Source organism: Phalacrocorax aristotelis, chromosome 12 (assembly GCF_949628215.1).
Source record: "Phalacrocorax aristotelis chromosome 12, bGulAri2.1, whole genome shotgun sequence".
NCBI classification, from domain to species: Eukaryota; Metazoa; Chordata; class Aves; order Suliformes; family Phalacrocoracidae; genus Phalacrocorax; species Phalacrocorax aristotelis.
The window spans coordinates 8495101-8522697 of record NC_134287.1 but is presented as its reverse complement, the minus strand read 5'-3'; the positions used below and the strand labels follow the sequence as shown (position 1 = coordinate 8522697).

General features: G+C 60.9%; 3 protein-coding genes across 4 annotated transcripts; 2 read left to right on the top strand and 1 right to left on the bottom strand.

The window, feature by feature from the left end:
- The first annotated feature begins 1283 nt into the window (after positions 1 to 1283).
- SEMA4G (semaphorin 4G) lies at positions 1284 to 20909 on the top strand. 2 transcript variants are annotated; one of them, XM_075108156.1, is made up of 17 exons: positions 1284 to 1442; positions 12141 to 12381; positions 13528 to 13676; positions 14238 to 14300; positions 14385 to 14483; positions 15656 to 15749; positions 15982 to 16095; positions 16293 to 16456; positions 16595 to 16764; positions 16928 to 17072; positions 17150 to 17372; positions 17461 to 17576; positions 17923 to 18074; positions 18262 to 18323; positions 18421 to 19684; positions 19896 to 20016; positions 20103 to 20909. In XM_075108156.1, the coding sequence occupies exons 2-15, from the start codon at positions 12255 to 12257 to the stop codon at positions 19275 to 19277; spliced, it is 2535 nt and encodes an 844-aa protein (XP_074964257.1). In that variant the 5' UTR covers positions 1284 to 1442; positions 12141 to 12254; the 3' UTR covers positions 19278 to 19684; positions 19896 to 20016; positions 20103 to 20909. The 2 variants fall into 2 exon arrangements, with proteins under 2 accessions (XP_074964257.1, XP_074964256.1); XM_075108155.1 differs by having other exon boundaries at positions 18406 to 19684.
- Positions 20910 to 20970: 61 nt separating this feature from the next.
- On the bottom strand, positions 20971 to 21976 carry MRPL43 (mitochondrial ribosomal protein L43). The gene is made up of 3 exons (XM_075108158.1): positions 21798 to 21976; positions 21346 to 21452; positions 20971 to 21200 (listed from the first exon to the last, which is right to left on the bottom strand). Exons 1-3 carry the CDS (start codon positions 21926 to 21928, stop codon positions 20986 to 20988), a joined length of 453 nt encoding a protein of 150 aa, XP_074964259.1. The 5' UTR covers positions 21929 to 21976; the 3' UTR covers positions 20971 to 20985.
- On the top strand, positions 21960 to 27246 carry TWNK (twinkle mtDNA helicase). The gene is made up of 5 exons (XM_075108157.1): positions 21960 to 23423; positions 23919 to 24159; positions 24811 to 24918; positions 25278 to 25419; positions 26079 to 27246. The coding sequence occupies exons 1-5, from the start codon at positions 22163 to 22165 to the stop codon at positions 26334 to 26336; spliced, it is 2010 nt and encodes a 669-aa protein (XP_074964258.1). The 5' UTR covers positions 21960 to 22162; the 3' UTR covers positions 26337 to 27246.
- Positions 27247 to 27597: the final 351 nt, after the last annotated feature.

The window sequence follows — 27597 nt, the reverse complement described above, 5'->3', positions numbered from 1 at the left end:
CATGGACCTGTTCTCCCCATAACTGGCTCCGCAGACTCCAGCTGCACCTCTGCTAAGGCAGGTGATGGGGTTCAGAGCCGGCTGTGGGGGACCAGCCACCTCACAGCACCCAAGCCCCTCATCTCTAGGTAAGACAGGCTAGCCAAAAGCATCCCTGCCTTGCAGGCAGCGCCTGCTGCTTCACCCTGCCGTCCCGCTGCCCGCGCAGTGTTCTGGGTCTGGCTGGGCAGGACTGAGGGTGAGACCGGCTCCTGGTGCGTGGGCATTTCCGCAGGGTGGGCGGAGAGGCGAGGCACGGCGAGGCGTGGAGGAGACGCTGGGGTTTTGCCCAAGGACAGGAGGAAATGGTAATTAGCCACTGGAACATACAGGAGGTGAGGGAGGGAGGACTGGAGGACAGGGAGCTCTGGAGGAGGTGGGTAGCATCTCTGATTTGCTCCCCTGGGGTCCCTGGGAGTGGGGACAGTGAAGAGGTCCCGGCATCTCTTGCTGCACGAGGGGGTGGTGGCTGCTTGGTGAGCATACATGAGGGTGATGGGAGCCACCCCCTCCACAGGAGCACCCAGGTGGGTCCCTCTTTGGCTGAGTCCTATCAGTGCATGGGGACTGGGAGGATTCAAGCCTCTGCTGCTCTCCCTCCCACCCACAGTGTTTTTAGGAGGCAGGACCCTGGCGCTTAGAAGCCCTGAAAGTGGTATGTCAGCTGGGCTCCCCACAGCAGCACCCTACCCCTACTGTCCTTCCCAGGTTAAAGGTGCAGGTGGTGGGGAGGGCTCAGCCAGGGCTTACCCTCATCCCTGGATGATGCTCAGCAACTTCAACACATACCACTCAGCACTAAGCCCTGCCGTGCGTCCAGCTCTGGGTCTGCAGGGTGCAGGGCCAGGGGGTCCCTTGTCCCCTTCCCAGAGATGGGACCTCACCCCTTGTGGGGGTTTGGTGTGGAGTGGAGGGGCTGAGCCAGCACCTGGGGGCATGGGTGCTGGCACTAGGGACTGCATGGCTTTGTAACTATGGGCTGGCAGCACCTGGCCACCCTGCCAGCTTCAGGAGCTGTAATCCAGCGTGCGCAGGTACAGCATCTCCCCACCTCCTGCTCCAGCTGATTTCCAGTTGCCCTAGATCCAACCTGCTGATTACATACAGCACTCGGGGGTTTTGCTTTCGGGAGGCCTGCCACCTCCTGCACCGGGTGAGGAGGGAGGGCTGGCCAGGCGCTGAAAGCTTGCGAAAGGAAAGCAAACACAGGCCTGAACCTGGCAGCTCCTGCCTGTGGGGAGGAGCCGCAGAAGCCACCCAGGACAAAAAGGCTCCACACAGGGCCCTAGAGAAACAATTGCTTGCCCATGTTTCAAAACAAGCTTCTACCATGGGTAAATGCAGACTAAACGAGGCGGCATGTGTTATCGGAGGGTGAAGATGGGGCACAGTGCCCCGGTCAGGTGTGTGATGTGGGATGCGAGGAGCGGAGGTGGGTTTGGGGAGCGAGGAGCCTCAGCGGGGCACCGGCAGGGTGGCTGTGGTGCGGTGACACCACCTGTGCTCTGCTGGCAGAGTGGGATGATGCTTATCTGCATTCGGTAACGCTTTTTTATAGTCACAAGCCCAAGTTACCAGCCCTTTACCTCCCTGGCCTTGCAAAGGGCTGCCAGGGGCCTTTTTTGGGGGCTGTGTAACCCAAACTGCCCGTGCTGTGATCCCCCCTCCCCCCCCAGCCCGCCCCATGTGCCGGGCAGTGACCGTCCCTGGGCCTGGGGGGCTGCACGGCAGCACCTCTACCCGCCGGGGCTCTGCCCGGGGCAGCGCTACCACCTGCCTCCCAGCATTTGCTGGGGAGACCCAACGCAGGCAGGGGGAGCCAGCCCCGGCTCCCCTCCCTGCCGCCCCTGCCATCCTCCTCCTCCTCCTCCTCTTCCTCCTCCGCCTGGCTGCGGGCCGGAGTCGGGCACCGCGGCCTCCCGGAGCCTCCGCGCACCGGAGCCGAGGCCGGCAGGGGGCGGGGCGGGGCGGTGCGGGCGGCTCGGCACGGCACGGCACGGCGCGGCACGGCGCGGCACGGCACGGCGGGGCCGCGCACAGCCGGGCTGCGCCGAGCCGGGCCGGGACGTGCCGGGCCGCCGAACCGAGCAGCGACGGACCCCACCAGGCAAGTGCCGGGGAGACGCGAGTGGGGACAGCCGCCGGCCAGGTGCAGGGTCGGGGTGCTGGGTCCGGGTCCGCGGGCAGGGACGGGGGGGGCTGGGGCTGGGCGTCGCGTCTACAGGCAGGATCCGGAAAGCTGGGTCTGGTTGCTGGGTCCGGGTGCTGCAGGCGCAGGCAGGGTCGGAGGTGCTGAGCTGGAGCGCTGAATCTGCAGGCGGGGTTGGGGGTGGTGGGTTTGGGCTGCTGGGTCTCGGTCCGGGTCCACAGGCGGAATTGGGGGTGCTGGGTCCAGGTGCTGAGTCCACAGGCAGGATCTGGGGTGCTGGTTCTGGGTGTTGAGTTCCTTGGTAGGGCCTGGGGTGCTGGGTCTGGGTCCAGGTGTAGGTCTGCAGGCAGGGTCTGGGGCGCCGGATCTGGGTGCTGAGTCCACAGGCAGGATCTGGGGTGCTGGGTGCAGGTGCTGCAGACACAGGCAGGGCCTGGAGTACTGGGTGCACAAGCAGGGTCTGGGGGAGGAGAAGGAGCAGGGGTCTGACCTGCTGGTGTCAAAGTCCAGGGGATGATGCCTTAGGGAAACGGGGGCAGAGCCTTGGGATCAGGATGGAGAGGGGTTCAGGGGAGGTCTGGTGTAGGTAAGGATTTGGGGGTGACAAGCTGGAGGGGAGGTGGGGACTTGCAGGATCTGGTGGCAGTGCAGGTAGCTTGCTTTGGGGACGGGTTTGGGGTGTGGGGTGAGGCGGGGCTGGGGGACCTGGGGGGAGTGACAGGGGGACATGCCAAGGGGGTGAGGGAAGGCGATGGTAGGAATTGCAGCCAGACTGGGCGCCAGCTCCTGGGGGGAGGGCTAGATACAGCCCCTCCCCCACCCTTCCCAGTAGACTGGGGGGGAATCAGGGGTCTGCAGGGTCGGGGACTGCTGGTGGTATTTGAGGAGGCTGCGTGTTACCTGGAGGTAGCTGGTGTTTCAGCCAGCTGGGACAGATACTAAACTGATGGAGGTGGTCCAGTGCAATCCCTGCCTGCCCCCCTTCCCCTCGGGAGGCGGGGGGCCGTGGGACAGGGCTTGTCTGAGCCCTGCCTCCTTGGGATTCATCCCTTGGGATGCATTGCTGGGGGGGGCTGTGGACGCTCCCAGGTGGGGCGGACTGGCTTGTGCTAGGGGCTTGTCTGCATTGAGGTTGAGCTTCATATCTGCTGATCCGATAGTAGAAGGGACCTGCTCTCCAGCCAGGCAGCTCTGGGATTTGGGGCTCGCTTTGCCTTCCCCACCAGGATGCAGGGGCAGTGACTTGTGCCTGGCCTTTAAAACTGAGAGCATGAAGTGGGAGGAGGAGCCATGAAAGGGCTCTTCAGGTGCTAAGAAAATCAGTCTCCAAAGGCTAAGAGACTGCCCAAAATGGATGGGAAGTGGAGATTCCCCCACAGGCAGGGAAATTATTAATAACAATGGCATTTTTTGTGCTAGTTGGCCTACCACCGCAGGAGGCTGCTTTGCCTCCTCTGTGGCAGGCACGGGCTGGGAGCCCCCGCCTGAACCCCGAAGCCCGGTGGTATGGCTGCAGTGAAGCTGCGCGCATATCCTGCGGGACACGTCTCTGCTTTGTCTCGGTTTGGCCGGGGTTGCTCTGCCCAGAGGGATGAGGGGCAGGGAGCTGCCCCCCCCCCCCCAGGATGCCGCAATCTTAACTTTATTTTTGTGTTGCAACTGGAGGGGAGAAAAAATCCCCAACCCCACCAATCCTTTCGGTTTCTGCAGATGAGGGCTTTGTGTCATAGACTTGTTCTCCCCCTAGCCGCCACCTTCTCCAACATCTGTTTGAACCTTTCACCACTTTCCCTGCCAGGAATTCAGTGGGTTTGCTGAAGCCTGAAGGTTTATTCAGCAAATCTGGCAGGTCACGTGCTGGGAAAAAGCATCCAGGTGTGCTCGGAAGGGCTGGCAAGGGGGAGCTCTGCCAGCACCACGTGCAGGAGGGCAGTGGAGGGTGCAGCGGAGACTCAGTGCCAGCCTTGCCTCGCTGCGTGCGGGGAATTTCCCTCCCTCCTCTTGCCCGCTGGCTCTGCTTGGCATCGTGACGGGACTTGTTGGGAAGCAGATCGTGTGATGGGTGGTTTGGTGGGGGGACCCACTGCCTCTTGGGGATCGGGGGGAGACAATGCCCCCAGAGTTTATGTTCCCCTGCTGTGAAAGCCCCCCCCCAGGCAGTGGCTGGCTGCTGCAGTGGGTGTCGTGTGGCCGCCTGTTCCTGTTCAAAGGTGAGAGCTCCCTGCCCCCCTGGCGCTTCAGGAGGAAATACTGCCACTGCTGTCCGTCCCAACCTGGCTGTGCCACCGCTCCTGGAGATTTACAAGCACAAGGGCTTTGCCGTAGCAAGGTCATCACCAAACCCACCCCTCCATTCCTTCTGGGCTCGAGCTCTGCTGTCCAGAGCCGAAGGAAGGCAAGGGTTTCAGGCACCATGTTACCGACCAGTGCGGGGACACAGCTTGGTGATTCAGGGCGTGCTCCAGCTTCTGCTCGTCTTGTTGCTTAAAAGCTCCCCCAACGTACAACCCCACCTCCCGTTAGCTGATGGAAGGCTCTCATTTGCCTGTTGTAAAGCCCAGCCTGTGCAAATAAGGTGGGGAGCTGATTTTGGGGCAGCAAAGCTGGCGGTATGCAAATGGCTGTGGGAAAGACCAGGTTCTCCTGCATTGCGCCGTGCTGTTTTGAACACAAAGTTAAATATCAAATTGAGTCTGACCCCAAATTTGAAGCTTTGTTGGAGGTAAAGCAAGGAAAACAAGAAGAGGTTATTAAAGTTGGAAGCCATAAAACCTCTCCTGTCATCTGGTTTTGTTGGACTTTTGAAAGGAAAACAGTTTATCTTTGGAATAAATAAAAGGGAGAGGGACAGGCTTGTGGCAGAAGGCGAGGCGAGCTAGGTTGTGCTCCAGCTCCTGCCCCCGCTTCTGAGGGGACCCCAGGTCATGCAGGATTTCTGAGCCTCGCTTTGCCCTCGGGGAAGCCCTGCGCCATGCTGACGGTGGGAACCCTGGGCATTGCCAAGAAACGTCTTTGAAACTCAAACCTGGCTTTGGAAAAAAACTGGAAGACAAACCGGCTCTAAACAAACACCCAAGTTAATTCCTTGTCTTGCATTGTATGAGCCCAGTGAAATGAGACACAGCACAGCCACGGGAACGAGCAAATGGATTTAAATATGTCAAAAAGCCCCGAAATCTGCTGTCTCTGAAATGTCCGTTTACATTTAGGATTGGGATTTTTTCTCATTTTCTTTCTAATTGTTCCTGGGAATTTAATTCTACAATTATTTTCCTGCTTCTGCCATGGAGACAATGTGCTTCAGCCACAATGCCTTTGAAGGCTGAATTGCAGATTGCATCCAGCGCTGAGCCACTTGGATGCAAATGCCCCCTTGCTGGGAAACTTTGCTGTGATGTGGAGGGCTGTCCGTCCATCTGTCCTGCTGTCTGTCCATCCGGGCCGCTGAGGGCTGCTGGCAAGCGGCGAAGCCTGGCCTGCTGCAGCAGAGGCAGGAAAGGACGGAAAATGTTGGGGTTTGGGGGTGACACCACTAGTGCTGAGCGTCTCTCTTCCCTGTGATGGAGGAGGTGGGAGCCCCGGGGGTCTCTACCGCGCTGTCCTGTGTGCCACAGGTCTGCACCCTGCATCCCGGTGCTCAGCAGCCGCACTCTGCTTCACCTGTGGCCCGGACGTGGGGGCGGGCTGGCGGTGGGGTGAAGTCGGAGTCAGGCCACCACATCTTGGCATCCTCTGGTTTCACTTCCTGGTTCCTGCACGGCTCCTGGCTGGGCTCTCAGGTGCTGGATCCTGCGGGGTCAGCCCAGAGCTGCTTCTGTGGGGTTTCTGCGGGTGGAGACGTGCTGGATGGGAGAGAAAAGCCATGGGGACTGTGTCGTCACTGCTGGCTTGCAAGAGCCAAAGAGCCTCCAGCACACGGGGAGTTGCTCTTGCAAGGGGAGTTTTGCTACCCTGCCCAGGGGTACTGGGTCTGGGCTGGCTGGGGCATCCCTTAATGCTCCTGATTCTGCTACCAAGCTGCAAGGGTTTGCCCTTCAGCCTCCCCTCCTTCCACCCTTCCCTCCTGGGCCAGCTCTGAGCAAGGCTTTTGGAGCAATGGAGCCAGGCAAGGAGCTCTTTTGACTGATGGACAGCATTGGTGGTTTTTCCATATGGATGGGGAGTGGAGGAGCGCTGTCATGCCATCCTGGGCACTGTGCTCTTGTCGTCTGCTTGCGGTGCCCCGGGAGCTGCTGGAGAGGAGCCATCCCCTCGCCTGGCAGGCAGCTGCGGGCAGGTGGTTCCTGGCCATGGCACAGGCCGGAGTGGCTTTCCTTATTTTCTCAGTTGGGTTTTTTTTTGGTGGGTTTGGATGGGAATGGCAGGAGAGCTGTCACAGGGACTTGGCAGTGAGCTCTGTTGCTGCCTGGCAGTGCCTTTGAACCTCCTGTCCCATGTCGTTCCTGACCTGGTGGAGGAGAGGAACAAGTTCTTGTAAGAGCAGTGAAAATGGGGAACTGAGGAGAAGCTAAAACTCCACAATCCCTGCAGCCGTGCAGGGGGACACCATGGCTGGTCCCTGTCCCTCCCTGGGCAGGCAGCATCCCCCGGAAGGATGCTGCAGGGGGATGGAGATAAAGGCATGGTGCTGGGGGGCCAGCACGGCAAATTAGGCTGTTGTTAGTTTTATTGCTGAGGGATCAGCTTGTCTGATGTTTAGAGGGATGTTTAGCTGTCTGGCTCCCACCAGCACTAGTGCCCCTTAAACAGGCCCACGTCTCCGGCCGGCCCCGCTCACTCTCCCATACATCACTTTGCTCTTTCATGGGCCTCTTCCCTGCCGTGACGTTGGCAGGATCAGAGCTGGGTGCTCTCCTCTGCCGGATGCGCTGGGCTCTGCCGGCAGCGGGTGGGGGCTGTGCCGTGCTGGGGGAATTCAGAGCTCGTTCCCACGGCCCGCCGGTGCCCACAGCCCACACCCCTGGCTCCCCTGTGGCTGTGCCACACGTGGGGGCTTTGTGGCAGGACTGGGGCAGGATGCTCCTTGAGAGGAGCCAGTGTCGCCGCTCTCCCTCCCCTTTGCTGTGCCCTAATCCCAAATTTGGGTAAAGGAGGGATATGTTTGCTTCCTGAATCACTAAATCCCTTGTGCGTGTCCACTGAAGCACCTCAGGGTCGAGCGTGGTTTTGTTTAAAGAAAGCAACTAAAATAAACTCAGCAAGGGGCTCCCGGGAGGTCACTGTGCTCCTTCCCACCCTGTCCCCAGCCCCTAAACCCAGCATGGATCCCCTCTTCCTGGAGGGCTTTCAGCAAGTTAGCATTTTTTTCTTGCTGTTGTTGACAAAAATCCCGGCTGGTTGAGAAATATCCGTGCGGTAGCGCCAGCCCAGTCCCATGGGTCAAATCCTGCTCCTGCAGATCTCTGCCACAAAGGGCAGCTCATCCTGGGCTGGCCCTCAGGGATGCTCCCAGGGGGGCTCCCATCGCCTTGCAGGGCACCCTGGGCACAAGGCCATAAGCAAGCCCCTGCGATGGACAGACGGATGGCCACCACGGGCTCGAGGCGGATCTGATGTTTTATCATTTGCTGGTTGGGCTCCACAGCAGAAGCAAAGTGCTGGAAGTTCGTCAAGGGCTGAATTAAAGTTGCCTGGCAACCTCCATCCCGGCTCCTATTCCCGCATCTCGCAGGATTTCCCACCCAAGGTTTGCCGGCTCTGGGAAAGGGGGGCCCAAAATGCACCACATGCGCTCGCAGCCAGGCAGGGGCCAGGCTCGCCTCTCGCTGGATGGCTCTCCTCCCGTAATTCCTTGGCTCATTCCCACGCCTGGGAGCTGGGAGCTCTCCCCGCCTCATTCCCGGGGGCAGGCACCTCTCCCCCCAGCCCCGCCACGCCAGGAATGGGTCAGGCTGTTTCAGCTGAACCTGAAGGCAACTCGCTCAGGACCCTGGGGGTTAAAATGGTGCTGGGCCAGTGGGAACGTGCTGGGGAAGAGAGTGGCAGGGGAGCCAAGGGATCTGGGGGGGGTCACATGCTGGGCTTGGCCCCGATGAGTAAAGCTGAATTGGCCGTGCGGGGTTTGGAGGACTTGGGCTGGGCTGCTGTAAAAAAGCAAGGCATAAACAGTGGCTCCTGGTGCAGTCCCTGCTGGGAGTTTTAAGGCTATTTTGCGAGCCTGTAACCTGGAAGAGACCTACTGGAAGTCCTGGCCCCCACTGAGAAGCCAGCAGCGCTTGCTTGTAGGAGTGCATGATGCCAAGGGGGCAGCCCACAAGGAGGGGAGAAGGGTCTGGCAGCCATTTCAGGAGCCTGCCTGGGCTTTACTAGAGCTCAGTGGAGCAACCACAAGCTGTCCATGGAGCAGCAGGATGGGGGAGCGTCTGATCCTGCTCTGCAAATCTCTGTCCCGCTGTCCAGGATGGATGCTGGGGGTGAGCCAGAGAAGGGCTGCTCCCACCCGGCATTTCCATCCTTTCTTCTGGGTGCCCTTTAAATTAAAAAGCTGGCATTGGTTTCTGGCTGTGCCACTGAGCAAACAGTCAGGGGGGACCCATAAGATCCCAGCTGAGATCCTTCTGTATTTGCCAGCCCCACTGTCAGCACAGCTTCCCCTCACTGTGGCTTGCAGCTGGCTCTTGCTCCCAGGTTTTGCTGCCTCGTGGCTTTCATGACCACAGGTCAGTGGGAAGGAGCCGCTGTGGCCAGCAGAAGCGCCTGGCACAGCGGCCATCAAGGGGTGCGGCAGCTTCATGGCATGGCTGGTTTCTTTGGCTGGATCCAGGGTGGTGAGATCTGCTGCTGGGAAATTCACTCATCAAATGCTTTTTGCACCTCCAGAGACGCTGGTCGTGGGAATTTTAAGGAGATGCTGACTGGGCTGGCTCGTTTGGGTGTGCTGTGCTGGCCGGCTGACGGTGGGAGGCTGAGGCTGGCACAGTCACACTTGCACAGCTTCCGTCGTGACCCAGTAAACCCAGTCAGACCTGACCGGGGCTTGCTCGCTCACTCCCCTGTGGGCTCACACATGCCTGCACGGCTCTGCCGCCCCGCTGCTTTCCTGGCATTCCCCAGGGACCAGCAAACCTGTCCCACTGGCAGGAGCTGGTGCCTGGGTCTGGCTCCCCTGGCTCTGTGCTGGGAGCTGTGGGTGCATCCCACAGGAGCCCCAGTAGCCGGCAGTAGGAGAGTGGGCTTTGGCCCCTGTGGATGTTGCACATTGCAATTAGAGCAGCTGATTCCTGGCTTCGCCCCGCTCTTGGGGAGGCCGTCAGCCCTGCAGCCAGATCCTGCCTCCACCACCCTGCTCCTTCAGTGTCACCAGCCGGGGTGGGAGCTGCGGCCGTATTTTGGGTCTTATGTCAGCCCCCTCCCACACTAGGAAGTAGATGAAGTGCTGAGGGGCTTGGGAGCTTACTCCTGGAGATGGGATGGAGATGATGGTTATCAGGGGGTTTGGTGTGGTTGCAGCCTGGGGTGACAGTTTGAGTGAGGCCAAGGATGGTTTCAGTTCCTTCTTGCTCTCTCCCCAACCCTAGGTATGAAAAATAAAAATAAAAAGAGAAGCTCAGAGTAGCCTTTCCCTTCAAGTAAAATATTAACTGGCTCTTACAGCTAACTTATTAAATGTCCTTTAGGACAAAGTTGCATCTGATCATGGGTGAAGGAACCTTTGGAAATGAACGTAGCTGCTCCCCTGGAAGAATCAGAGGAGCCCGGCCGTGGCGGCAGGGGAGGCTGCTCCCCACTGCCCCAGCCTGGCTGGGAACCCTGCACAGCTCCACGGCTTAATTTATTATTTTTGTCGTCCCGTCCCGTCCCCCCGCTGGCTCAGTGCTCATACTGGTTAAATGTTAGCTGGGGCTGGCACACAGCACTGGGCTTGCCCTGCGATAAACAGCATCCCTGCCTCTGCCCAGCCGCACTCCTGCTGGAGCCGGGCAGCAGGCAAAGTTCAGGGCTTGCTTGTTTGTTCGGGTGAGATAAGGTGAGGACACCTGGCAGCATGCAGGCAGCTCACAGGGCTGTTACTCGTTTATTAGAGAGTGTTGTTTTCATTGTTGTAAAAAGGTTTCTCTTCCCCTCTGCTTTTCCATCCCAGGTGCCCAGCAGCTCTTGTTGCTTGCGTGCAGTTCTGGGCTCATGTCCCTGTGCAGAGGTCTGGGAAATGGTCCCTGCAGCTGCTGTGGCGGTCCCAGTTCTGCTGGTGGGATGGAGTGGTGTCAGCATGAGGCTGGCCAGAGTGCTTTCAGGTGCTTTGGTGCTCCAGATGTGACCCTGCTGCTTGCATTGCCTAAAAAGCTTGGCGGGTTTGGCTCATGCCAGACATGGTGCCATCAAACCAACTTGTTTCCTGTTGAATTTCATCTCCACTCACCTGCCTTGCATCGCCCTGCCAGGCCAATTGCTTGCAGGCAGACCCTCAGTCTGGACAGGACTTGTCCTGGGAACAGGAGTTCCCTGGAGGGAGGATGCTCTGGGTCGCCATCCTCTGCCCTCTGGGGAGCTCAGCCCTGCAGGCAGCACCCTGCCTGCTCCTGAGGTTGGGTGCTCTGTGGGTGCTCTGCATTAGGCCAGCGCCTGGGGGCAGCAAGGCAGGAGGGAGCAGAGGGGGACATCTCCCCGCTACCCCATTCCCAGGATGCTCCAGGACAGTGGCCAGAGCAGGAGCAAGGTCTGGGTGTGAACCCCTCTCAAAGGAAACTGCAGTTTAATGCAAGCTCCAGGACTATGGCTGGATCCCACATCCAGCCCCTCGCTTCTCTTTTTCAGCCTCAAAGCCCTTTTCACTTTCGGTTTGCTTTGGTTTTACCTCCCCTCTGCCTGAGACCCCAGTGAGGTATTTGCTTTGGGGAAACTGTCTGCAGCAAGTGAGTTTGAACAGCTTCTCTACAGGGCCAGGTATTTGGTTTATATATATATAAAAAGACCCCCTAAGCAAATGTATAGGTACTGGTTGCTTATGGGGAGCTGTCATGCTCAGAGATACCCAGTCGTCTCCTTCGTCCTTAGCACCTGCAAAATGAACCAGTGGCTTTTCTCAACACAGCTGGGAGAGGCAGGGGGTTATTTGGGAATGATTGGATGCATGAAAGTGAGAGCCAAGGTAGATGCTGAGCTTCAAGGTAGCTTGGGTTGAAAGAGAAATTGAAATCTCATGGAAAAAAACTCCAGGGAAAAGCTGTTCTTGCTTGAAAAGACTTGATGAAGATGCCAAGTGGCTCCTGTATGAGTTTTCCTTCACCCTGTGTTGCTGCATGCCTGAAGCATCCTTCCCCACACCTCTGTCCTCAGGAGTTCTGTCATTTCAGGAGGGGCAAAACTTCAGGGACATGTATCTTGCATGGCAGGAGATGGCCAGCCGTGCCCTTGGGCTCCCCAAGAGCCACCCCACTGCCCGTCCTGCCACAGCTGCTCTGGGGAGCTGGGCTTGGGGTACCCCAATGTGCCAAGAGACGTGCGGAGGGGCTTGGCCCCAAACCCCGCTCTCTGCTTTTGGGGGTAAATAGGCCTGCTTTTCGGGTGTGAAAATGCAGTGGGGGATCAGGTGGCTCTGCTGAAGCATATCCTTCAGTCAGGGGGACCTGCAGGAGGAGATGGCTGGGACCAAAGGAGGGAGGAGCCTGGAGCAAACCTGGAGGAAAATGGGCCTCCGAGCAACCAAACCAAACACTCAGCAAGTAACTGTTGCTACTGCAATGGAGCGAACGCTGAGTCGGGGGGATGCTGCAGGGGGTAACTCTGCTCAAACTCCCCTCCCTGCCCTGTGCTGGCTGCAGGCTCGACACCTTGTGCCATGCCTCAGTTTCCCCTTTGGCAAATGAAGGTTTGCTTTTCCCTGAAGCCATCCCCAGGCTGAGGCCATGCCCGGTCAGGTGTCCATGCATAAGCGCAGCCAGCTCCCTCCCAAGCCTGCTTGCTTGTGAGGTGCTGAGGGTAGTGGGAGCGTCTGATCCGGTGCTCTGTGTTTCAGGAGGGTTTGGTGGCCGTCCCCTTCCCGGGGATCTGGGGAGCTCATCCTGAGGAACAGCTGTGCTGGCCCAGCAGCAGTGGGCTGGGTGGCTGCCCTCAGTGAGGGAGTGGGAAGATGAGCAGAGGCACAGCCCATCTCCTGACGGCTCTCTTCGTGGCGGCAACAGTGGCGATGGGCTATTCATCACAGCGGTCTGCCACCGACCTGGATGCCACCCCCAGGACAACAGTCACCTTTGATGGTAAGGGGGTGCAGGTCTTGGTGGTGGCGGTGAGGTTTAGGATCTTGTCAACACTGGGTTTGGTGCATTGTGACTTTGTCCAGCCTTCGACAGCCACCCAGAGTGGGGGACTCAGCATGGCGGGGTGGCTACAGGGGAGCCTCTGGTCCCCTGGGCTCCAGAAATTGGAGCCCGCATGGCTGTCTGGCATTGGGCACAGTTGATGTGCCCTGAGGGATAGAACAGGGCAAAGGCATCTCCCCAAAAGCCAGGGGGAACAAGGATGTGCAGAGAGCCTTGGAGGGTGTGCTGAGCTGGGCATCATGCTCAGGCTGGGCTTTTATGGCCCAAATAGTCATCAGAGAGCTTTCTTCCATGATTTTCTCTAATTGCCGCTGGGCGCTTGGCCTCCAGCCTCTGTGGTGTCAGCCAGCACCTCAGTGTCATCGTGCCATGGGCATCCACATGACTTCGTTGACCTCGTTAGTGAAGCTCAGCTCAGCAGTCGGTGGCAGGAGAGGGTTTCATTTGCACCTGGGGTGCCCTTTTCTCCCCAAGCAATGCCTCCTTTCAGTGGTGTAATTTCCTCCCCAGCTGCCTCCAGGGTCCCAAGCCCCGCAGGACTTTTCTCCTCCTGTGGTGGGAGGGTCCAAGGCTGGCTTGAGATCCCTCTGGCCAGGGCTGAGTCCCACCTCTCAGCAATGGTTTCTCCAGCTTGGTGAGCAGGGAGCGCCCAGCCTCGTAGCAGAAACCCTCCCCTTGCATGGCAGTTTTGGTTCAGTTTGGATCCTTCCTTTTGGGCTGGCTGGGTTCAGTTCAGAGCCAGGGTTGCTGCCAGCATGTTTTTGCTTCCTCCAGTGGTTCCTCAAACAGCATGGCAGGTCCGTGCTGGGCACGGATGTTGCAGCTCCCATCCCTGAGCTGCCATTTTAATTAGTGGAGAGAAATTTCCCCTGTGAGCCTGAGCACAATTAGTGCCTTTTGCCTCCTACCAAACCTCCCCTCTTCCTTTTCTCCTGCTGTAGCTGCTGGCACCCAGTACCGTCTACCTGACAACCTTGGTGGGTGCCTTCGTGCCTGCTTCTGGCTCCATCCTCTGTCTCTTCCCCAGTACCTCATGCCAGGCCTGCCCCAGAGTCCTCCCTTAGCCCCCTGTTCCCTTTGCAGAGCTGTCGGGCGTCCGGCGCTTCAGCATGCACACCCTCAACTACAGCACCCTGCTGCTGGAGGACAACCAGGGCATCCTCTACGTGGGCGCCAGGGGAGCCATCTTCGCCCTCAACTCCAGTGACGTGGCCGACGGCTCCCACCGCACGGTGAGCCTGGCCTCTGCCCACTGCCGGCTGCTTGTCCTCTCCTGTCCTGCGCTGCCTGGTCCCCGCCCAAATCGTGGCCAGCCTATCCCTGCTTATCCTCCCGCTCGCCATCTCAGGTCTTGCCTGGTGGTGCTGACCCCAGGTCTGTCCCCAGGTCCCCTGTGGATGCCTGGTCCTTCTCCCCAGCCAGGCAGAGTGGGGACAGCGGTGGGAGACATCCACAGGCTTAAAGCTGCCTGCTTCAGGGACACCCTGGTAGGATGAGGGGCAGAGGAAGCACACCCCTCTGCTCCCCCTGAGAAAGACACCCCAAAATCCTCCAGGCTCCTGCAGGTGCTCTGGGGTTTCTGCCCTCAGGTCGGACTGTGGGACCGCTCTCCCCCCAGGCTGGGAGGACTCAGGCAGGCTGCCATCTCATGCTCTGAGTAGCCATCCTCTCTCTAAGTAAAAGAGAGGATTTCAGCATCTCTGACAGCTCTGGCAGAGGCTGGAGCCTGCAGTGACGGGGGGACCACGCAGTGATGGGCAGTCATGCAGTGGCAGTCCCTCTTCCCCTTGCAGATCCACTGGGAAGCCTCCCCAGAGAAGCAGATGGACTGCCTGCAGAAGGGCAAAAACAACAAGGTAGAGCCAGTGGGTGGGTGCCATGTGCCGGGAGGGCCGCCTCCACTTTCCCTAGCTTGAAACGCCTGTCCTCCCTCTCTGCAGACTGAGTGCTTCAACCACGTGCGGTTTCTGCAGAGGCTGAACAGCACCCACCTCTACGCCTGCGGGACCTACGCCTTCCACCCGCTCTGTGCCACCATTGTGAGTTACGCTCGGCCCCTCAGCTGTCACCTGTCCCCTGCCACCATGTCACCCCGGGGTGGCGCAGCCCCTGTCCTCTCCACCATGTCCACCCGCAGCCCCACTCCCTTTCTGCCCCTGTCCCAGCTCCTCCCCAGCTCAGGGGGAGGTGAGTGACCCCCAGGCTGGGGTGGGTCATTCTGGGGATGCAGCCACCATGACTCAGACACCCAAAGTCCCCACCCTGACAGTGGGGATAGACTCTGACCCCATAGCGAGATGGCTGGGGTGGGTCGGTGCCACGTGGGGGACACATGGGCTTAGCAGGGACGGCAGGGTGGGACGTGCCAACACTGGAGCTGGTCCCCAGCCCCTGCTGTTGCAGGGTCCCTTTTCAAAGCAGGGGCTGCAGACTGGCTGGTGGCAAGTGTGCCCATGGAGGGTGCTGGTGACAGGGCTGACTCAGCAGCTCCTCCCCAGGGATTTCCTGGGCCAGGCCGTGGTCCCTGCATGGCTGTGACTCATGGCAGAGTGGCTGGGGGCAGCCATGTCCCCTGACAGTGGGACTTTCACCGCCACGCGGTGGCTCCTTGGTGACTCAGCTGCCCTTTGCCCACCTCATTCCCTGAGCTGGGGGCAAAGGGGCCTGGGGCTGTGTCCCCAGCATGGCCAGGGAGCCCTGGAGGGGCTGTGCCCATTCCCACAGCCGTGCCGCTGGTCCGGTTTGGCCATTGCACGCCCTGGGAGTCAGGCAGAGGAGCCGCTGAGCTGGAAGGGGCCCCATCATTATTTGACACACTTTGAACTACAAACCTCAAAGAAAATAACTCCTGCCATGATGAGGAAGTCACCTGGGGGGACCAAGCCTGGCTGTGCAGCATCTGCTGGCCAGGCACAGCCCAGGAACATAAGCTGTGCTGGCCAGGTCCTGCCCGGTGCCCACACGATGACAAAGTGGGGTGCCAGGACTTCCTTTCCCCCCTGAGCCCTCTCCTTGCTCTTGGCTGGGGGTTCTGGCTGCCCATATGGTTTCTGACCAGCTGGAGGATGCTGGGAGGGTTTGTCTTGCTCAGAGAAGGGCATATCCATGGGCATTGCTTCATCCCCTCTAGCAGCCTCCACAAAGAGCCTGGGGCTGGCAGGCTCTTAGACACGTCCCCTCCTGTCTAAGCCAGTCCTCTGTCCCCCTCAAGGATGCCAACAGGTTCACATTACCATCCCACTTTGAGGAAGGCAAAGAGAAGTGCCCATATGACCCTGCCCGTGGCTACACCGGCCTTATCGTGGGTAAGCAGCACCTTTCCCAGGGCTGGTGGGGGCATGTGGGATGCCATCGACCCTGACCCCATCCCCAGTGCCACCACTGTGGGTCCCCAGCTGGGTGGGCTCTGCATCCAGGGGCCTTAGCTAGCCAGGACTTGGTCCTCCTCCTCCTCTGCCTGGGGCATGGGGATGCTGGTGGCTTTTGGGGCTGTCCCCGGAGTGCAGGGCCATGCTGACGGGTGCCTGCCCTGCCCAGACGGTGGCTTGTACACGGCCACGCGCTATGAGTTTCGGAGCCTCCCCGACATCCGGAGGAACCTGCACCAGCGGCTGCTGAAGACGGAGGAGTCCCCGCTGCACTGGCTCAATGGTGAGATGTCCCTGTTCCCTCTGGGGCTGGAGTCATGGGCCGTGGGATGCCATGCATAGGCTCGGGGAGTGTGGAGCAGGGGTGGGGGGTGGCCCTGGGGTCCCGCATGGTTTGCCAAGAGAGGAAACCAAGGCAGGGAGGGATCCGCCATCCTGTGGTGGGTGCCCAATTTCTACCTCTCACTCCACATCCCCCAGATGCTGAGTTTGTGGCCTCCGTGCTGGTCCGGGAGAGCAAGGACAGCCATGTAGGTGATGATGACAAAATCTACTACTTCTTCATGGAGCGGGCAGCTGAGGAGACCACATCCTTTGACAAGAGCCAGGTGGCCCGAGTGGCCCGGGTGGCCCGTGTCTGCAAGGTAGGCATGTCCCCAGCCACAGGGAGCAAACGCTGCTCCTCCCAGCACCAGGGCTGCATGCTGCATCTTGGGGGAAACTGAGGCACGGGCAGAGGGGGACACACACCCCCACCAGAAATGCTCCCTGCACCCTCCTAGAGCGATGTGGGGGGGAAGAAGATCCTGCAGCGTAAGTGGACGTCCTTCATGAAGGCGCGCCTGGTCTGCTACATCCCCTACTACGAGGTGCTGCGCAGTGTCTGCAGCCTGGACGGGGGCGGCTGGACCAGCACTGTCTTCTACGCCGCCTTCACCCTCTCAGTGCAGTGGTGAGTGGGATAGCAGCCAAAATGGCTGGGGCTAAAAGTCTGTGGTGCTGGGGGGACCAGAGATGCTTGAGGGGATGTGCAGGCAGGTGCTGAGCACCTGGGGGTGTGTTGGTGGGGAGCACCTGTGTGTCTGCCTGGGCTCAGGTAGGGCTTTGCCCCCCAGGAGGACCATGGAGGCCTCAGCTGTGTGCCGCTACAACATCACAGAGGTGCAGAGTGCCTTTGAGGGTTCCTACATGGAATACCAGGATTCAGCGCGCAAGTGGTCCCTCTACAACGGTGCGGTGCCCGAGCCCCGGCCCGGCTCCGTGAGTGTGCAAGGGCATGGGTCGGGGGGTCGCAGGGCAGCCACATTCCCCCCCTGACCCCTGACTCTCCTGGGCAGTGCATCACGGACGACTCCCGCAAGAAGGGCTACAACTCCTCCCAGGACCTGCCCAACAGTGTCCTGGACTTCATCAAGCTGCACCCGCTCATGTTCGAGGAGGTGAATCCGGTTGACGAGAAGCCACTGCTGGTGAAGAAAAGCGTGGCATACAGCCGGCTGGCCGTGGACAGGGTGCTGGCCCTGGACGGCCGCTCCTATGATGTACTCTTCATGGGGACGGGTGAGCATGGGATGAGGAGTTTTCCAGGTCTCTTCTGAGCAGGGGGGACACCCTGTACTCCCTCCTGACACCCTGCTCTGCTCTCCAGGGGATGGCTGGATCCACAAGGCTGTGGTGGTGGGCTCCAGCATACACATCGTGGAGGAAGTGCAGGTGTTCAGGGACCCGCAGCCTGTGGAGAGCCTGGTGATATCCCATGTCCAGGTGAGGGGTGGAAGAAGCGGGGGGACAGCATACATGGGGCACGTTTGTGCTGTGAAGCTGCCATTGGGCTCTTTGGGCGACGGGGGGGACACATGATTCCTGGCTCACCGCAGCTCAGGATACATGCCAGAGCCCAGCAGGGGAAAGGGACCAGCCTGGCCCCCGCCTCCTTGCCAGGCGCTATCGGCAGCTGTCAGCACTGACCAGAGCTGGGGCCCTTCCCCATGCACCCCCATCGTGGGAGAGCTTTGCTGTGGGGCTGGCTGGGATCTCTGGGCACCATGGGGCACCCCACAGCCAGCTGCACTGTGCCAAGGACAGTGCTAAGCCAGCCCTTTCCCCCCAGAGGAGCCTGTATGTGGGGGCAGCCAGCGGGATCCTGCAGGTGCCCTTGGCCTCCTGCGCCAGATACGCCTCCTGCTACGACTGCATCCTCGCCCGGGACCCCTACTGTGCCTGGGACGGCAGGGCCTGCCGCGTCACTGCCACAGCAGACAGGTAGGGATGGGCTCCCCATGAGCCTTCCACCTGCCCAGCCCCTGCTGTTGCACATCACCCCGTGGAATAGTCACCCCAGTGCCACCTCCAAGGATCTGGCACCCAGTGGCGGGTCTGCTGATGGCTGTGACCCTGTAATGGTGGGTCAGCTGGGGCTGTACAGCTGAAGTCCCCCCACATCTTGCAGCACAGGGCTGGTGCAGGACATTCAGAACGGCAACAAGGGGTGCCGGAGCAGCTCCGGGCGGGGTGAGTCTGTGCTGCCCCTCAAGACCACAGGGGATGCCGGTGTCTGGCATCCCTTAGGGTGGCTGGGAGGGGTGCAAGGCAGTGCGTGTCCCCGCAGGATCCCTGCTGTGGAAGAACCGGACGGTGCTGCAGGGGGACGACGTGCTGCTGCCCTGCGACCAGCGCTCCAACCTGGCACGAGCTGTCTGGCTGCTGAATGGCAGCGAGGTGCTGGGCACGGGGCAGGACCGGCTGCGCATGGGGGTGGATGGGCTGCTCGTGACGGACACGCTGCCCCAGCACACCGGCGAGTACCGCTGCTATGGGGAGGAGCGGGGTCTCCGGACGCTGCTGGCCGCCTACACCCTCACTGTGCTGCCGGAGCTGCCCCGCGGCCCCACAGCTGCCCCACGGCCCTACGCTGCCAGCCAGGTGTCTGGTGACACGAAGGTGGCTTACATCTCTGCCATTGTCACCTTGGTGGTGCTGTGCACTGTGCTCAGCGCCATCCTCCTCTACATGTCCTGCCTGGAGAAGCGCAAGGGCAAGTATGTCCTGGGGGAGCCGCGGTCAAGCAGCGTGGAGCTGCAGACTGTCTCAGCCAACTGCCTGCGTAAGAGCCACCAGGAGGAGGAGGAGGAGGAGGAGGAGGAGGAAGAGCTCGCCTACCCCGATGGCTGCCTGCGGATCATCCCCGGTGAGGCACCCACGGCTGCCACCTCCCCGGTCAAGGAGCTGCCAGCTGCTGTGCCCCCACCGCCGCCGCCGCTGCCGGCTGAGCTCACCAATGGCATGGGGGCTCTACCCAACGTCCTCCGCAAGATGAATGGCAACAGCTACATGCTGCTGCAGCAGCAGGAGGAGCCACTGGCATCGCCGCTCTACAGTGCGTCCTTCACCGAGGAGCTCAGCAAGATCCTGGAGAAGCGGAAACACACACAGCTGGTGGAGAAGCTGGACGAGAGCTCTGTGTAGGGGCCAGGGTGGGGGGTCCTGCCAGTGGGACCCTCCTCCCCTCTGGCCCCTTCTCCCACCCCCTGGCAGCAGTGTTACAAGATTGAGGCAAAACTACCTCCTGGACAAGCAGAGCTGGGCCAGGCCCGGGCTCAGCCATTCCTTTGGCTTTTCACACACTTTTGAGACATATTGTACAGAAAAAAGGAAAAGAATCTATTTAAATTCGGAAGCTCTATTTATGTACAAAAACCCACTGACGGCGGCCATGAGCTGGAGGCAGGAGCTGGCACCTGGCTGAAGGTGGACACTGGGGGGAGGGAGAGTTTCTGTCCATCCAGGTGTGAGAGATGCTGTTGTGGATGCATGGAGTCAGCCTGCCCTGCTGGGCATCCCTCGGCGCATGGGAGCTGGATGGCTGCTAAGAGGTGGGTGAGGAGCAGGGAGTGGGGCTGCCACACGGTGCATGCACCTCTCACAGGGTGTGGGGGTCCCTTCCCGGCACAGGGCCAGGGTGGGGGGTTTCCCCAGCTGCCTGCTTGCAGGCAGGAGAGGGGCTGTGGACACATCTTGCATTGTCAGGGGATGGCCTCGGTGGCTGCCAGCCCCAGCCTGCCCTCCTACATCTGTGTCCTCCAGGGTTTCCTCTCTGGGAGAGGATGATTCAGTGAGGGATGGAGCTTGGGCAAGGAGCCCACGTCCCCGAATGCCCCGGAGCAGCTGCTGGAGCGGCACATGCCCTCTGCGAGGACGCCCCAAGGTGAAATGCAGGGCTGGGCGCCCTGGGGAGGTGGCACCCTCAGGGCCTCCGACCCCCCCTGATAGGGCTCTGTCCCCTCTCCCCAGGGTGCTGCAGGGGAAGAGCAGGAGGCAGCAGCAGGCAGGAGGATGCACCAGCAGCAGGACCAGCAGCCACCACCATGCCCTGCAGCGTGGCAAGGGACCAGTGCAGCACCCGCATCCCCCCAGTGCCCACAGCAGCCCCCAGGCACTGCATTTCTGCCCTCCTGTGTGGTGCTGTTGGAGAACTGGAGTTTGGGCACAGCCCTGTCCCTGTGGGACACATGGGAGGGGGAAGGTCCTTGCACAGCAAGGAGGAACAACTGCAGGCCAGGGCCTGCCTCCCGCTGGGGCCTCCCACTCCTCAGAGCACTTTCCAGGGGCAGCCACTGTCCCTAAATCCCCCCAACTACCTCTGCTCCTGCCGCCTCCTGGGGGGACATGAGGGACTGGGGTGACAAAGAGACACCCCGGGGACAGGGAGGTGACACCAGAGAAGCCAGGGAGGGACAGACTTGCTGGAAGGGTGTTCCATGCTCCCCTCTGTGTTCCTCGCCAGCATCTCCAGGATCAGGACACTGCCCAGAGCTCAGCCCTGCAGGGGGGTCAGGAGGGTAGGGGCAGCCCCAGGGGTCCATAACGGTCCAAAGCCCAGGCCCTCCTGCCCCAGAACAGCGAGGCTTAGTGGGAAAAGGCAAGAGCCAGATGCCTGGGCTGTCCCCTCCTGCATCTACCCGTTTTTGCAAGGCAGGGGATGAGCCACCCCCAAGCACACCTTTCCCCCACGGAGGGGCATCACCGCCCCTGCCCATGTCTGGCACCCCTTGTGCACAGCTCACATGCCTCCTGGCAATAAACACGGCTCTGTCTGGACGTGGTGTGGCGGTGTCTCTCTACAGGTTCGGGATGGCGGGAGGACAGGTGGACACAGAGGCACGGGGTGGAGGCTTTATTGAGGCTGCAGGCATGGGCCCTGGACATTGAGGACAGAGGGTTTGTTGGTGAGGGGGTGCCACTGGCCCTGGACGCTGGGGTTGTCAGTGTGGAAGGGCTTGCGGATGCGGATGATGTCCAGGCCGGACTGGCTGGCCAGCTTGGTGGCCAACTGCATGATCTCCTCGCTCGTCTTGCTGGCGATGAGCTCCTCCCGCACCGTCCCGTTCACTGTGGCAGAGCCGGAGGGCGGGGGGCAGGGTTAGGCCAGGCTCTGCCCCCAACCCCCCCAAACCCAAAGCACCCCACAGGGGGCAGCCACTGTTCCCCATCCTGCCCAGGGCTGGCCCAAACCCCACCAAGACCCTGCACTCACAGTACTCAGCCAACAGCCGTGGAGCCAGGCCAGTGCAGGGGCTGACGTAGAGGACAACATCAGGGTGTCGCCGGGCGAAGTCCAGCGCCTCCTCCTCCACGAACTGCCTGGGGGAGAGAGGTCAGCCCCAGCGGGGTCAGAGGGTGGAGGTCACCACAGACCACCCCGTCCCCAGGGCAAAGGTCACCGGTAGGGTCACACCCCAGTGCCACGCCCACGGGAGTGGGGGTCACAGTGCAGAGGTGGGGGGTGTGCCGCCTGCAGGTCAGAGGTCATCACCAAGCCTGCGGCGGGGGGGTTGGAGGTCAGGGCTCAGTAGCACCTTCACCTAAGTCCCTCCCCCACCGCATACGAGCTCGCGGGTCACAGCCCCTCCTCCTCCCCCACCAGGTTCAGGGGTCACCAGGCCCCGCCCCCCCAGGCGGCAGCGGGCCGGGTACCTCCGGCGGTACCTGGCGCCGCGGGCATCCGCCGCGGTAGGGCTGAAGAGGAGCTGCAGGCGCTGGAGCTGCCGCACGTATCGGCCCACGCCGTTGTGCAGGACGGCTGCCAGGAACCGGCTGGGTGCCCCGCGGCCCGTCATGGTGCCGCCCTCACGTGCAACCGGAACCGGAACCGAGCGCGGGGAGGGAAAGAACATCCGTTTCCGACCCCGGCCGGAAGTGCGGGAGCGGTGGCGGGGTCAGGTAATGGCGGCCTCCGTGGGGCTCCACGTGAGGAGGGTGGCGGGGGTGGTCTGAATGGCGCCGGGCCGCGGGGCCGCCGTTGATGCTGGGCGGGTGCCGGGGCGGCCCGGGCGGAGGCGGGCGCGGGCAGGATGGCGGCGGTAGTGCCCCTGCGGCCCTGCAGGGCTGCGGGCCGCCTCCTGCCGCTGCTGTGCGGCGGGGCGAGGAGCAAGGGAGCCTCCCTGAGCCCCGGGCCGCCGGGCCGCCTCACCCAGCGGCGCTACAAGAAGGACGTGTTGCCCTCCCCCGAGGGGCCCGTGCCTTCCGTCTCCATCACCGAGATCCGGCAGTACCTGCGGGCCCAGGGCATCCCTTTCCACGACGGCTACAGCTGCTTGCACACTCCCAGCCTCTTCACTAACGGCCGAGAGAGCCAGCCGTCGCCGCCCGCCACCAGTGCCCCTTACACGCTTTTCATTGACAAGATGACAGGCAGCTTCCTATGCACAGCCACCCTGGCGGAGGGCACCTGGCAGGACTTCCAGGCCAACGTGGAGCTGCGGCACCGTGGCGTACATCCTCCCAGCTCGGAGGAGCCAGAGGACGATACACGACGGGCTCGTGAGGATGCCCGCTGCATTTGGGACCGGGCTCTGCCGCTCTGGGAGCTGCTGGACGAGGATGAGATCAACAAGACCAAGGACATGTTTGGCATCTCCCTGGTGACAGACGCCACCCTGAAACGCTTTGGTGTGCGTTATCTGAGAACTACCAAGTCCCTCATCTTCCCCTGGTTCAGTCCTCGCGATGCAACCCTGAAAGGCCTCAAGCTCGTGAGGGTGGAGAAGAAGGGGGATGCAACAGCTTACGTGGAAGAGACTTTACCCCGCTTCGATTCCTATCGCAATCTCTTTGGGCTGCCCCTGATCGGTCGCCGAGACACAGAGCTGGTCTTAACTGGGTGGGAGTTGGATGCCCTGGCCCTGCACCAAGCTACAGGGGTGGCCAGCTTGGCCCTGCCGCGGGGGGCCACCTGCCTGCCTCCTGCCCTCCTTCCCTACCTGGAGCAGTTCAAGCGCATCACGCTGTGGCTGGGTGAGGACCTGCGCTCCTGGGAAGCTGCCAAGCTCTTTGCTCGCAAGCTGAGCCTCAAGCGCTGCTCCTTGGTGCGCCCCGGCGACCTACAGCCCCGGCCCTTGGAGGCTTTGAACCAGGGCCTGAACCTCACCAAGATCCTGCGTGCCGCCCTGCCAGCCAGCCACAAATCCATCGTTTCCTTCCGGCAGCTGCGCGAGGAGGTGTTTGGGGAGCTGGTCAACACTGAGCAGGTGGCTGGTATCAAGTGGGCGCGCTTCCCTGAGCTCAACAAGCTTCTCAAAGGACACCGCAGAGGGGAACTCACTATCTTCACAGGTGATGGGCAAATGGCTGGTGGACAGGGAGAGCAGAGGGCTCTTTGGTAGCTTCACCCTCCTGGGGATGATGCCTCACAAGTCTTCCTGGTCCCTTTCTGCTCATGACTTCAGCTGAGCCTGTCGTGGTGTGTGAGGCCTGGATGCAATGAGGATGGGCTCCATGCCTGGGGTGGCACAGGAGCTCGTGGGGTGTCCCTTCCCCACCCTCGCTCCCATCTGCTTCCTGCTGTCTGAGCCCGCTCTGTGTCCCCCTGCCGGCTGCCCAGCCCTTCCCCGCACCCTGCAGTGACCTGCTGGCTGCTGGAGGTGACACGCATGTGCCCGCACACACAGCCTGGCATGAGACACTGCTTGTTTATGGTGATAGAGCTGTGAATGGGCCACTCTTAGTCTAGTCCCTGACGCTTCCACCTCTAAACAACCCCCTGGCGCGTTCAGGGAAGGTCAGATTTTCTTCCCCAGCTTATTCCTTCCATTGTTGTCCTTGTGCCAGGCCCGACAGGCAGCGGGAAGACAACCTTTATTAGCGAGTACGCGCTGGACCTGTGCATGCAGGGGGTGTGCACGCTGTGGGGCAGCTTCGAGATCAATAATGTCCGCCTGGCCAAGATCATGCTGACACAGTTTGCTGCCCAACGCCTGGAGGACCAGCTGGAGCTGTACGATGAGTGGGCTGACCGCTTCGAGGACCTCCCACTCTACTTCATGACCTTCCACGGCCAGCAGAACATCAAGTATGGTCCCACACCTTTGTCCCTGGTGGAATTTACCCCTCACAGCATGTGCTGTGGGGCCCTGGGGAACCAGGGCTCTTCTCCCATGTGGGTTGTGGATTTGGGGCTGGAAGGAGGCACGCTGGGCCTGGTCAAGTCCCAGGTTTGGCACGTGGCTCAACCAGCACATCCCTACTGTTGTGGGGACTGACAGATTCTTTCTGGCATGGGGATGAAGGGAGGGAACCTGTCCCTGGGCTAGGTGGCTGCTCTAAAACCAGCCTCTGCCCCTGGCAGGATGTGTCCCCCCATGCCCTGCTCCCCCGGCAGCGTTGCTGTTTGCTGAGGAGGGAGGATGGCCACCTTTTGTTCACCAGGCCTTGTGGCGTCTGCATGCATCCCCATGTACCTCAACTGTCCCCACATACTGGGGTGATCATGGGATGGTGGGCAGGGGCTGTGTGGGTGGCAGCTGGGTCCTCCTGATCCAGCCACCCTTAACCTGTGGGGATGGGGCTGTCCCCATCCTGCGATGGAGGAGATGTGGAGATGGGACGTGCCCAGGACCCAGCAGGAACCAGCCTGGTACCTCCCAGCTCTGCCTTTCCCTGTCTCTGCATCCCCATCCCCACCTCAGCTGATCCCAGCTGGTCCTGGTCTCCCCCAACGCAGGACGGTGATTGACACCATGCAGCATGCTGTCTACATGTACGACATCACCCACGTGGTTGTTGACAACCTTCAGTTCATGATGGGACACGAGCACCTTTCTGTGGACAGGTAGCCCTTCTCCAAGCCACCCCCTCCTTTCTCTGCCACCCTCATTGCTCTAGTTGGCCCTGCCGGGTGTCTTGGCAAGGGCTGGGGACCCACACGGGGTGTTCCCCTTAGTCTTGTCTGGCAGCCCTGTTTCACTGAAGGGCGGTCACTGCCCTGGGGAGGAAGAGGAGGGAAAGGGTGAACCAGTTACCTGCAATCCCTGTTGTGCCCCATCCCTTTGCCTGCATCGGCCCGGCTGCCTCACGGAAAGCAAGCCCAGACCCCTGGGTGCTTCCTGCTGTGGGGCTGAGCCTGGCAGCACCTTGCTGCCCCCCCACACTGAGCAAGTGCCCCTGACCCTGTTCTTGCTGCCATGGCAGGCTCGCTGCCCAGGACTACATTGTTGGTGCCTTCCGCAAGTTTGCCACAGACAACACCTGCCACATCACACTGGTCATCCATCCCCGCAAGGAGGATGACGAGAAGGAGCTGCAGACGGCCTCCATCTTCGGTTCTGCCAAGGTGAGCTGGGCTGGAGTGGCCCTTCCTGTCCCTCAGGCACAGCGTGTTCCCAGGAAAGGGCTGGGATGTGTTGGGCAGCCGTCCCCAGCTCCCGTGGGCACCTTGAGTCATTGCTGGGGACCTGAAAGGTGCTGTGAAGGGCAGGATATCCCCAGGACTCCTGTCACCTGCTGAAGTTGTGTGGAGTCCCAATTTGTCCGGGCCTTGGTGGGGACATGCAGACAGGGAGCAAACCCTTTGTCAGCTAAAGCTCTGTTGTGGCTTTTGGTGCAGTTAATTAATGCTCATTGACTGTGAGTAGGATGTAGTATGAGGTAATTAAAGGAGCCAGGGAGGGTGGAGGGATGAACTTTTGAGTGCTCGTGTCTTTGCTGTGATGCTGAACGACACTACAGTGGTGGGCAAGAGGTGCTCCTGTGCTCCCTTGTTTCCCCAAGGCATGGTGTGGCTTCAGCTCAAGCCTGCCTGCCTGGTGGGTCGCTGGGATGTCCCGGGGGAAGACAAGGGGCTGGTGTTGCAGAGGTGCTGGAGTTGCTATGGCCTGGGATGCCTGAAACAGGGCTTGAAGGAGCTGGGCAGGCAGCCATGAGCACCTCTGAGCCCTGGGACTCCGGCTGCATCCCCAGTACCCTCCTGGAGACATTTTCCTTTCCCCCCAGGCCAGCCAGGAAGCCGACAACGTCCTCATCCTGCAGGACCGTAAGCTGGTGACAGGGCCAGGGAAGCGCTACCTGCAGGTGTCCAAGAACCGCTTCGATGGGGATGTGGGCGTCTTTCCCCTGGAATTTAGCAAGGCCTCACTCACCTTCTCATCCTCTGGCAAAAGCAAGGTCAGGCTGAAGAAGATGAAGGAGGAGAAAGCGCTTTTAGCCAAGAAAGCTCCAGAGGGAGGCTCAGGAGCCTCCAAGAAGCTGTGAACCCAGCAGATCTCTTCTTTGGTCGTCAGGAGGGATGGGGACTGGTGCTGGGAGCGTGGGGCTGGGGTACACCAGCCTCTCTCCCCCAGGAGCAGCAGCCACACATCGCTGTGGCCCTTCTGCATGCAAGCCTCTTGGCCGCCAGCACGGTGTCTCTGAGACATGGGGCCACTGTGAGAGGAGGAGTGGGCTTGTCCCAGAGGAAAGTGGCATGGGGAGGGTGCTTTGGCAACCACTGGCTGCTCCGTACTGGTGCTGAGTGCTGGGAGCACAGGGTGGAGGAGCAGAGTCAGCATGGGCTGGGTGACAGGGGTCAGGGACCTGCAGCCCCAGGACTTGGGGATCTCTGGTCCTGGGGCAGGTGGTTGTGTCTAAAATGGAACCGAAATCCTGGGCTGCCACTGGTGGGAGGGACCGTGTGAGGGGACTGTGCAGAGGGACACATGGTGGGAACCCGCCCCTGTCACAGGTGGGGGTCTCTGGGTTTGATCCTGGCTGGGATGGAGACAGTGAGGGGAAGGTGGTGGAAGGAATTCTGGGAGATTGTGGATGACTCCTGCCCCAGAGCTGTGCTCTTTTCCATGGGACGTGGTGGGAGGGAAGGATCTGGACCTCCACAGCATCCCCAACCCAGCCCCCTTTGCTCAGGGTCTCCCTGGCCCCTTTCTCTGGGAACCATCACCAGCAGTAATACCTCTGGGGGAGCAGCCCTGCCTTGCTCTGCTGGGCTGGGGGGGTGGCCACCCTTGTGCCCTCTGGGCTGCAGGCAACAAATACTGTGACCTGGCCAATCCTTGCTGTGGAAGGATGAGTCCATGGCTGGTTCTTGGTCTAATCCCTTTGGTTTTGTTTTTTTTTTTTTTAATCTTTTCCCCTTCCTAGTTTTATTAAAGCAGAACTGTGATTGCCATTCCTGTGCTGCTGTCCTGGTGACTGAGGGACCCCTGGGGCTGCGGGGGGACCCCCAGGTCTTGGGGGGTGTGATGCCAGAGGACATTCCTGCTGTGCAAAGCATCCCAGCCCTGGCCCACAGGTTATTGCCAGCCTCCGTGCTGGGCATAGTTTTAACCTGAGCCATAATGAGGGGCTGGGGCAGGCACACGGTACACACCCAGGGTTTCCAGGGTACACCAGCTCTCCATGGCCAGGAGAGCACCCTTGGGTGCTGTGGGTGCAGGTGTGAGGTCCCCCACTCACCCACCGAGGGCAGGCTTGGGGTGATGGCACAGGGTCTGGGGGAAGCGGAGGTAAGGTGGAGGGC

What these genes read in the sequence shown, in the direction of transcription:
- SEMA4G (XM_075108155.1), top strand. Translation starts at nt 12,255, where the DNA reads ATGAGCAGAGGCACAGCCCATCTCCTGACGGCTCTCTTCGTGGCGGCA. An exon ending in GGGTGGCCCGTGTCTGCAAG is followed by an intron (nt 16,457 to 16,594) that starts GTAGGCATGTCC and finishes GCACCCTCCTAG; the next exon opens with AGCGATGTGGGGGGGAAGAA. An exon ending in TGTACTCTTCATGGGGACGG is followed by an intron (nt 17,373 to 17,460) that starts GTGAGCATGGGA and finishes TCTGCTCTCCAG; the next exon opens with GGGATGGCTGGATCCACAAG.
- TWNK (XM_075108157.1), top strand. Translation starts at nt 22,163, where the DNA reads ATGGCGGCGGTAGTGCCCCTGCGGCCCTGCAGGGCTGCGGGCCGCCTC. An exon ending in GGAACTCACTATCTTCACAG is followed by an intron (nt 23,424 to 23,918) that starts GTGATGGGCAAA and finishes TCCTTGTGCCAG; the next exon opens with GCCCGACAGGCAGCGGGAAG. An exon ending in CCATCTTCGGTTCTGCCAAG is followed by an intron (nt 25,420 to 26,078) that starts GTGAGCTGGGCT and finishes CTTTCCCCCCAG; the next exon opens with GCCAGCCAGGAAGCCGACAA.
- MRPL43 (XM_075108158.1), bottom strand. Translation starts at nt 21,928, where the DNA reads ATGACGGGCCGCGGGGCACCCAGCCGGTTCCTGGCAGCCGTCCTGCAC. An exon ending in GCGGATGCCCGCGGCGCCAG is followed by an intron (nt 21,453 to 21,797) that starts GTACCGCCGGAG and finishes TCTCTCCCCCAG; the next exon opens with GCAGTTCGTGGAGGAGGAGG. An exon ending in ACGGCTGTTGGCTGAGTACT is followed by an intron (nt 21,201 to 21,345) that starts GTGAGTGCAGGG and finishes GCTCTGCCACAG; the next exon opens with TGAACGGGACGGTGCGGGAG.